General features: G+C 35.2%; 1 protein-coding gene across 1 annotated transcript; it reads left to right on the top strand.

Annotated features, from left to right (window-relative positions):
• The first annotated feature begins 361 nt into the window (after positions 1-361).
• Positions 362-1,297, top strand: LOC101429029 (olfactory receptor 6C2-like). The gene has a single exon (XM_004475874.1). It carries the CDS (start codon positions 362-364, stop codon positions 1,295-1,297), a length of 936 nt encoding a protein of 311 aa, XP_004475931.1.
• The last annotated feature ends 9,474 nt before the right edge of the window (positions 1,298-10,771 follow it).

Here is a 10,771-nt window from a genome sequence, read left to right as displayed (position 1 = left end):
ACAAGTGCAAGATAACTGTTAGGATAATTCCTTTATAATTTGCAGATAAATAAAATATCAATTGGGAATAAAAAGTGGTATGAAGGAAGAATTCCTGAAACCCCAGAGTGTGACATGGGCAAAATAATCCAATTTGTTAAAATATATACCGTGTTATTCCCAAAACACACACCAGTGGAAACTCCAGTTCTAGTGTAGATACAGCTTATTACCAAATTAAACAAAACAAAACAAAACAAAAATCTTGCATGTATATGGATGATTGGCTGAGTTTTTGAGCCATTAATTGTTGCAAAGTGATGTTAACACCTCTCTCCTCCTGAATTATAAATATAGATTGAATAGAAGTCAGGATTCAATGATGAGAAACCACACAATAACAACATTTATTCTGCTCGGACTTACTGATAACCCACAACTGAAGGTTCTCATTTTCATCTTTCTATTTCTCACCTACATATTGAGTTTAACTGGGAACTTGACCATCATCTCCCTCACCTTCTTGGATTCAAACCTTAAAACTGCCATGTACTTTTTCCTACAAAATTTTTCCTTCTTAGAAATCTCTTTTACATCTGCTTGTATACCCAGATACTTGTATAACATATCAACAGGTGACAAGACAATTACATATGATGATTGTGTCATCCAAACTTTTTTTACAGACCTCTTTGGTGCTACAGAATTTTTTCTCCTGGCCACCATGTCCTATGACCGCTATGTAGCCATCTGCAGACCCCTGCATTATGTGACCCTCATGAATAACAGGGTCTGTAGAAGACTTGTACTTTGTTGCTGGACAACTGGATTGTTGATTCTTTTCCCAGCACTCAGCATGGGTCTAAATCTGGAATTCTGTGACTCTAATGTCATTGACCATTTTCTCTGTGATGTATATCCCCTCCTAAAGATCTCATGCTCAGATACATGGCTCATAGAACAGACGGCCATAATCTGTGCTGTGTTGATCTTTATCATGACTCTAGTATGTGTATTGCTTTCCTACATATATATCGTCAAGACCATTCTACGATTCCCTTCTGCCCAACAAAGGAAAAAAGCATTTTCTACCTGTTCTTCCCACATGATTGTGGTCTCCATCACCTATGGCAGCTGTATCTTCATCTATGTAAAACCTTCATCAAAGGATTCAGTGGCTGTTAATAAGGGTGTGGCAGTGTTAACTACATCCATTGCTCCCATGCTGAACCCATTCATTTACACCCTGAGGAACAAGCAAGTCAAACAAGCTTTTAATGACTCAGTCAAGAAAATGACATTGTTCTCAAAGACATAGTGAGATTTTTCTATTGTAGAATAATCAGATTTCCATCATAATCATTATTCCTTAAGATGTATCCTTAACTTTAAAATCCTTTCCTTCCTTGCAAGAAAACTTTATCATGATTATGTTTCTCAGAGAATATAAGACATTTTCAGGAAAAAACAAACTGACTTCATATCTAATTCAGCCTTAATAAAACAAAGAAAAATCAATTAATTCATCCAAGTAAAATTTCTGAATTGATCAAATATTCATATTGCCCAATCCAATTACAGGTTTTGAGAAGTTTTTGGATTCCTGGCACTTTTACCTGTTGCTTTATTTTTCACTTTAACAAAAAAACAGGGAAGAAAATCCTTCTTGGGACAGTGTTCTTGACACTCAAGATGAGCTCTCAATCATGAAGCAATAATATTAGCAGTGTTCCTATTGTCATTGCAATGACAATGATTAAAGCAGCCACCGCTTAGGAAATCACTGGAGACCGACAATTTCTCATATGTCTTAATTTATAAAAGGTGTTAATTTAATCTTTACTTTAAAAAATGCTAAGTTGAGGTTCAGAAGAGTTAATTAATGCTAGTCGGAGGTAAAGTCAGGAAGCAATTTCATTTTTATCAGACTCCATGTCCTGGGATTTTACAGCATGTGACACTTCAATAACAGGTATTTTAGCATCAAGATTTGCTCATAGAACACCTATGGATAGACTACATATACTGAATACAGTTATACTTTACTTCATTAAAGTGAAAAATTATGTGACTTCTAAGAGACAAAGAGTCTCAAAAATATAGTATACAATTTTAAAATAAGCCTTCATATGTACAGAGAAGAATGGAAAGATATTTATTTTCCCAGAATACACTTTGTATGTAATACTATATTTACGAAAGGAAAATTTGTTCTTTAACAGAGAACAATGAAATGAGAAAAGTTTGTTCACAAAGTGAAGTCAAAAGCATATGTAACAAAACCTCGGAACCATTGGGAAAAAAAAAAAAGCATATATACAAGATATTCTATTGGGTTCGGTAATGCTGGTTTGTGTGGGGTTAGGGTGGAGGTGTTGGGTTGACTATTCATGGAATTGAAAGAAGAGTCAGGAGAAGGAGCAGTGAACTCTAGGGATTAAAACTACAACGTTGGAATGTTCTTTTGGCAAATGTAACGGGGATTTTCTGGTGTACGGTGTTGATGTGGGAGAGGGGCACATACAGGACAGGGTGCACCAGGGGCAAGCTTCTATTGAATATATAAATGTTCATCTTTTCAACGTGTGTTATATCAGTGGATGGAGACCCACATAATAAACAAGAAAATATCAAATTTCCATCCTGGGGTGTCCTGCTTTGTTCTCAAAAAGAACAACAAGAGTATCTTGAGAACACAGGTAGTGCCTAATAAAAGAGAACAGCCCATTAAGTCAAGTCCTCAATACTATGGCAACTAACTATGAATCTCATTCTGCAAAAAGTGAAATTTATTGGTTACCATAGGTCCTGAGAGGCAGGGAAGAATAGAATAGTTGGATTATAGGGCATTTTTAGAGCATTAGAATTATTCTGCATGACCTTGCAATAATTGAGACAGGCCATTATGAATTTTCCCAAAATTTATAAAGGCATATGGTCCAAAATATAAATCAAAATGTAAAAAATTTGCCATTGTTAGTAACAATGCTTCAATATTTGTGCACCAATCAAAACAAATATACCATCTGCTTGTAAAATGTTATTAATAGGGAAGAGGGAAAATGGGAAAGGTGTATGTGTATGGGAATCCCCTGTCATCTTTACATGACTTTTCTGTAATCTTAAGCTTCTTTGATGATATACTGAAAAAATAAAAAGAAACTGGGGAAATATATGGAAGAAAATGTCACTGTACATGCAAGACAACATATATTACAGTGGTGCCCAGGGATGAGCCTCCCTGGCACCAAGGGATCACTACCAAGTACCAGCTGATGACATAACTAGAAAATGACCTTGAATTAAACGTTCAACACAGACCAGCAGAATATCCCTGCCTACATACAATAACAGGAGTTAAAAATGGTGTTTGACCTAAAGTAAGGAGGAAATGGAAAGGACAAATGAGTTTATATGGCTATGAGTCTCTAAAAAAGAGTCTGGAGGTTGTCAGAAGAATTGCCCTTATGCACACCTGAGCAGAGTCCCAGAGACAGATAAAATAGATACAACCCCAGGTATTGGTTCTTTTGAGGGCTAAAGAGACCCACAGATTCTATTGTCATGGCAGATGGAGTTCACTGCCATGTCGATTGGCCCTTCTTTGGAGCTGGTGTTTCTGCGTGATGAAACTGGAGTCAGATGTGATCTCTTTTCACAAGCCTTTCATGCTACTTTACTGGAATTGCATTTGGTGCTTGGGTTTAAGATATATCTAGGGGATTTGAATCTCTGGACTGACAATATGATAGCCAGGCCCTGAGGCTCAACAGACTTCAACTCCTACACTCTGATTTATTGGACTTACCCCACTCAGCTTACATGGAGTTGAAGAATGTCAACCACCACACCATGGAGCCTAGAGTGCTTACAACTGAAAGCAGGAGAATTGCATCCAGTATCCATGGAGAATCTAAGCCCCCTCTTCACATAGATGTGAAATGGACACAACTAAGCCGAGGTCCACAGGAAGGAGGAATACAGTAAGGATTAGAGTGGACTTAATGATATTCTACTCATGAACTATTATAGTTAATAACTGAGAAAATGTGGCATTGGTGTGGAAAAAGTGGCCATGGTGGCTGCTGGGGGCGGGGAATGGGAGGAAGAGATGAGATGTGGAGGCATTTTCGGGACTTGGAGTTGTCCTGAGTGGAGCTACAGGGACAATTGCCAGACATTGTATGTCCTCCCATGGCCCACTGGATGGAACATGGGAGAGTGTGGGCTATGGTGTGGACCATAGGCCATGGGGTGCAGCGATGCCCAGAGATGTACTCACCAGATGAAATGGATGTGTCATGATGATGGGGGAGAGTGTTACTGTGGGGGGAATGGTGCGGTGGGGGCAGTGGGGGTGAATGGGGACCTCATATTTTTTTAATGTAATATTTTTTTTAAAAAATGAATAAATTGAGTAGAATTTGAAAAAAAAGAAAAAATATTACAGTGATGGAAGACATAATGTGTAAAAAACTTTTATTTTTTCAAATTAAAAAAATTTGTATTTTATTTATTATTTTTTAAACTATCATTTTTATTTCATTTTCTTATTGTTTTTATTTGGTTATTTTCTTGGCTTAATCTTTGGAGAGGTTTTGGATGACAGAAGGGTCACAAATGTGGTACAGAGGATCACTGGTGTGGGGTGTCAGTGATGGGGGATAATGCATGGGAGGAGATTCACCTGGGGCATACCTCTAAGGCATATGAATGTATTCAACTATTCTTGGGGCATTGGTATGGTGGGTGGAGATCCATGCAATAACTAAAAGAATATTGAATTTCCATCCTGGGGAGCTCTGCTGTATTCTCTAATGAGACAGCATGTATCCATAGAGTACACGGGTGGTGCCTAGTGAAGGAGGACTGACCATTGTGTCAGGCACTTGATATTGAAGATTGTACTTATTAACCCTTACTTCTGAAATTGAAATTTAGCCTAATATTATTTGTTGTCTAAGAGTTACCTTCTTGGAGCCTCCTTGTGGCTCAAATGTGACCTCTTTCTAAGCCAAACTGAGCATATACATGCCCTACCTCGCCCCCCTTCCCCTGGCGTGGGACATGACTTCCAGGGACAAAGCTTCCCTGGCACCAAATGATTGTTACCAAGTGCCTGGAAAAAGACTTTGGCCATAAAGGGGAAATGGTAAGTATAAATGAGATGTTATGGCTAAGATATTTCAAAATGAGTCAGTCATTTCAGAGGTTATGCTTATGCAAGTCTCAGGAGGGTTTCACTGAGTACCACAGGAAATAGTACCACAAATACCGTGTGCCTAAGGTGTCTAGAAACATCCAGACAATATATAGGCAGGGTAGATAGCTCAGGAGTTTGGCACTCTGCCAGTGAGACTGACCTTGGAATTTATGCTCCACAGTGTGACAGAGTTGGACTCATTTGGGGTTTCCCTACACAAGATTTTTCTGCCCCTTATATTTGAGTTAATACTGTACTTGACAGGTGTATGTCCAAGAGACTTAAATCTTTAGTCCATCCATATGCCAGTTTGGCTCTGCAGTCCATTAGACTACTCTGCAGTCCATTAGACTAGCCCAGGCCAGGAAGCTAATAAGGAGATGACGATAGACAGCACCCATTCCAAAGAAAAGAGAGAGTCTGCACCTGCAAGCAAGATAGTCCCATCCATTTGCATCATGGGATCTAAGCCCCCTCTCAAAGAGAGGCAGAGTGGGCATCACCATCCTCAAGATTAAGAAATGAGCAATGGATTAAAGTTGACTTATTATTATTCTCCTATAGACTTACTGTTATTCTAGCAATGGAGAAACTTTTATCATTAATGTGAAGGCAGTTACCACTGGAGGTTTTGAGGGGAGAGAGAGGGAAAAATAAATGTAATATGATGGCATTTTTGGGACATTAGAATTGATCTGCCTGATGTTGCAGTGATGGACACAGGCTATAATATATTTTGTCATAACGTACAAAATTACATTGGACAGAGTGTAAACTATAAAGTAAAACTACAATTTTCAGCTAGTGGCAGTGCTTCAATACATGTTCATCAACAGTAACCACACTAATGAATGATTTTGTTAATGTGGGAATGTGTGACAGGGGAGGGAGTGAGGCTAATTGTAGCCACCTATACTTTTTCCTCATTTATGAAATCTTAAGTTTTTAAAAAAATAAATAATTAAATTAATTATATAATTTTTAAAATGCTAGGAATCTAATTAAAAAAAACAAAACACATATATATGCACTCTTAAGAGGTTAGCTGAATACATCTATGAATTGGTATACAAAATAGAACAAATGAATACCAATTGTAATTATAGACTTTCCCAATGAAGGGCCCAAAAAACAGGGTAAAAGAATTCAAAGAGCCACAGTCTGTGATGAATTAATTTCAACAGGAACAAGGATCTATAGGGAAAAAAATAGGTCTCTACTTACCCACTGTTCCTTCAATCAGGTCATATATTTGCTCCGCCTTAATGGATCATCAAGGTTGATATTTTGAAACAGGTTCCTTTCATCTATAGGATCTAACCAAATGTAATGTCTACCTCAAAAATGCAGAATAACTAAAATAAGCAATTTATAGAAAATTCAGGATGGCAGAAAAAAGGTTCAATGTACTTCAAAAATAGATCAATAGATCTCTCTCCTTTTCCTTTGCATTTGATGACAGGGAGGCATGGAAAGGATTTGTCCTCAGAATTGCCAAGAGAACCAAATTTAGTGACACTTTTATTTCTAATTTCTGAACTGTAAGATAATAAATTTCTGTTGTTTAAAGTCTCCAAGTTTGTAGTAATTTTTAATAAGCCTTGTGAAACTAATACATCATGCATGTATAAGTTGCACTTTATTGTAACTGGTTGGGATTGGGAAGGTAAAGGGACAATGCACTTAATTTCTATGGGGGTCTGGTGATGGTGTTACACAAAGACTTCTAGAGGCCAATGACTGTGAACACTGTGCAATGATATCAAGAAAATGATAAATCAAATGGAATCCTAAATTACTGAACCATGGTGTCTAGCCATGATCCCAGTCACAGAGTTTGAGAGGTAAGTAGGAAAATCTCTCTTTCTTTGGGGAATAAGTAGAGTGGAGAATTATATTGTAACTTTAAGTGACATATTCTGTGCTACTATTCCATAGCCATGTCTTACAACAAACATATTTGTAAGCTTAATGGTAAAATTAAAATGAAAAGCATTTATTGAGACAACAATAGCCAGGACCAGAAAATGTTTTGAGAGGTTGATTTGAACATCATCATTGATGTACTAGCTATATAAACTGATTTTCCAGAATAAAAATAAATTCTATTGTAGGTAAAGAAGAAATTCACTTAAATGCTTATAAAAAGTATGAAGGAAGGAGAAAATTGAAATGCTAAGGGAATACCAAAAATATCACAAAGGGAAAAGGTCATGATTAGCATTCCTTTTAGAGGTAATTCCCATTCTTCTGTGGATAATTATGAAATCCTATTGATGTTGGAATGTTAGCATGCTTCTTATTTTTATATAAAGTATCATAGAAGTTGATATAAATAAAAAATAATTTGACAGGACTAACACATCTAAATGTGGAAATTAAATTAATAAATTTTGTAGAAAAATATAGATGGAATACCACTTATGGTAAAAAGAAAAAAAATACATTTCTTAGGACAAAAATGCACTAACCATAAAAGAAAAAAATTGGCATATTTTACTTCAGTGAAATTAAAATCTTATTTAAAATAATATTAAACTACATAATTATACATAATTAATTTCCTATCAGAAGATAAAAGGAACTTTGAGAATTCAATAAGAATTAAATAAGAAAAAGAAATAAAACTAATTTAAAAGGAACAAACCACTTGAAAAAGCATTTATAAAAGGCTCATAATGTCATTACTCATCAATGGAAATGAATTAAAGCTTTGGGATGAAAACCAACTACACACACAAAAGAATGGTAATTTTTTTCTAAGGACAGTCCCAGGATTGCTGAGGAGGTGAAGAAACATCATCTATGATTACCTGCTGATAGAAGTGTAAATTGTTTCGATTGCTTCATTTGCAGAGGGGATATCAGTACTTAAGAAAATTAAATATAGGCTTGATCAGAATCCTGTCTTGCCTCCATTCTTCGTGAAAAAAAAAAGAAAATTAAATATATGATTATCATATATATGAATGAAGTGTTCCATTCCTAGGTAAATTCCAAGATAAAAATATTTGCACTTATAATCACAAAAAAATCATGTATAAAAGTGTTAACAGAATTATTCAAAAAAGTCACGCAAAAGAATCGAAACTACAAAAATCAGCAAGATTAAAATGAATAAAAATTTATGTTCACGCAATGGAAAGTTAGGCATCAATTTAAAAGTATATCTTGTTAATTAATTAAAATCTGATAGAACATTAATGATGAATTAATTGCCATAAATGATGATACATAATTATTTGGAAAGTAATTTGCAATAGTGTTACAGGTTGAAGTACATTTGACAACTTATTTATCAAATTATACAAATCATATTGCTAATGTTCACAGTTCTGTCTTCAAGAATCCTGACATCAAAGAAGTTTTGTTAGCATGCTATTTTTTCCCAAATTTCATTACTTAGAATATTCATTATAGACTTTGTCATTTATAGGTTACCAAGGACTCTTTTTTTACATAAATGTTTTTTTATCATATAAAGCAAATGTCACACTAGATGTTATCAACTCCTTCCCTGCCCTGAAAGGTCAGAAAAATAATGCTCATAAAACTGGAGAGGAATCCTAACATTCCATCGCCCTCATTTATGTGTGTATGTGTATATATATATAAACATATATACATACATTTTTTTTTCTTATTTTTAACAAAGCTTCACAAGTTACAACAATCCAGTCTGCATAATTGGTTGAAGATGGACATTTCTGAAAGCTCTATGCATTCCAGAATTGTCATGAATGTGGTTTTGGATTCATAAGCACAAGTGAACAGATATTCATATGAAAATCTTCATCCAAAATATAATTTTCAATTTAAACAGAAACCAATTAGTAATATTTCTCTGTCAGTCATCTTTTAAATCTTGTGTTTTACGTTGTGATATCTTGGAAACAAAAAGACAAATAATTTTAGAGCATTGAATAAAGTCGAAAATTGGTAGGGAAAAGTGAACTTACTCAGTGATGCTCATGTGGCTTGAGAGATTAGGAGGTTTTTTGGAAGAAGACAGATGATCAGCTAAAATATTTCACTAAATCTCAATTTGATCTAACATACTTACTGAATTTCCTGAGAGAACTTTTTCTGTCAGGCAAAGCATGTGTGTAGGTCATTTCTTCCATGTGGTTTAGACTATAACTCTGAGAAGGCCTAAGCTGTAGTGGAACTCAGACAATAAGAACTGACTCTATCCCCATATTAGTAAAAGAATGCATCATTTTACAGAGTAAAATGAGGTTATGTACAAATAAACTAGAGTTTATATGGAAAACTTTTCATAATTCACTGATGTAGGAAAATTTCCAGACAAAAGACCCTAATTTTAAATGAAAATATTTGAGTACCTAGTTATGTAATTAATTGTAAGTGCCTGATAATAGTCTCTGGAAGAGCTATTAACTCAAACCCAGAATCATAGAATCCATGCCTTCTGGTCTTAATACCTCACAGATAGATGCTCTGTGAGGTAAAGTACCATCTACAGAACTCCAAGGTTTAATTTTACTGGAAGATCAGGCAAAGAGAAGGTAGTTTAATTTCCATTAGCTGTGAAGCAGCTGAGAAAGTAAATAAAAGCAGAAACAATGAATCTATGCTTAAAGAAAAGAAGAAAATTCAACAACAGATTCAGAGATCTAAAGAAATTTAAGTAGACAAAGTAGGTATCAACATAATATGAATTTGATGTCCAATTAAAAAAGCAAGTAGTTTTATAGGTGCATGTCCTACATATGTTTATTTAGAAGTATTTCCTGGACACTGGCTATGTACCTGGGAGTGCATGAACTTTGCTGACTATTATACTGAATCAATGCACATACACACACACTCACACATACATTTCAAGACCTCCACAAATGTGTAGTCTTTCATAAGTTCTCATGTAGTAGCAAGTTTTGATTTTTGTGGGTATTCATTGATGTGTATTAAAGATAAAGGCAACTAACAAAACCCATTATGTATTTTCATTTTTACCTGATTCATCTGAGCAGTCACCACAGTCATTTCTTGTGTCACATACTTTATCAACATATGTCCAAGTCTTCTGATGGGGACACTTGAATATTAAGTTTTGAGGGAAACTGCTGGGCATTTGATAGACAAAGTCATTATTTCTAGTAGAAAACATTAGTGCAGGGGTTCTTAACAAGGGGTCCATGAGCTTGAACTGAAATGCAAAACAAACATTCTTGTGGGGATGTGTTGGTGCAGGTATGATATATTTATTAAATAATATACATCATAGTGTGGACTTAGTAAGGGGTCTGTGGCTTTCACCTGACTGGCAAAGGGATCCATGGAACCGTTATCTTTATATTTCAATTACATAAATTAACTCATCCATATAAACCTTCCTTAAGGAAATTTACATCCAGTAAATACCCTTAAGGGACTAAGTGATTCTATCATTTCCAGCAGCTTGAGCATAATTAAAGTAGGTGAGTCTTCTAGTCAAGAAGCAAATAAAGTCAGTTTTGCAAGGATTAACAGAGGAAGTAATCTTGACAACTCTTGTCTGCTATCAAATCCCTTTTGGATTTCTTTGAAAATTTTGGCAAAGATCAAAGAGAAGTTTGTTGAATGCTT

This window comes from Dasypus novemcinctus, chromosome 12 (assembly GCF_030445035.2).
Source record: "Dasypus novemcinctus isolate mDasNov1 chromosome 12, mDasNov1.1.hap2, whole genome shotgun sequence".
Taxonomy (NCBI): Eukaryota; Metazoa; Chordata; class Mammalia; order Cingulata; family Dasypodidae; genus Dasypus; species Dasypus novemcinctus.
Note: the sequence above shows the minus strand (reverse complement) of the source record. Positions and strands in the feature narration are given on the sequence as shown.

Bases quoted from the DNA above. Each gene is read 5' to 3' on its own strand.
- LOC101429029 (XM_004475874.1), top strand. From the start codon at position 362: ATGAGAAACCACACAATAACAACATTTATTCTGCTCGGACTTACTGAT.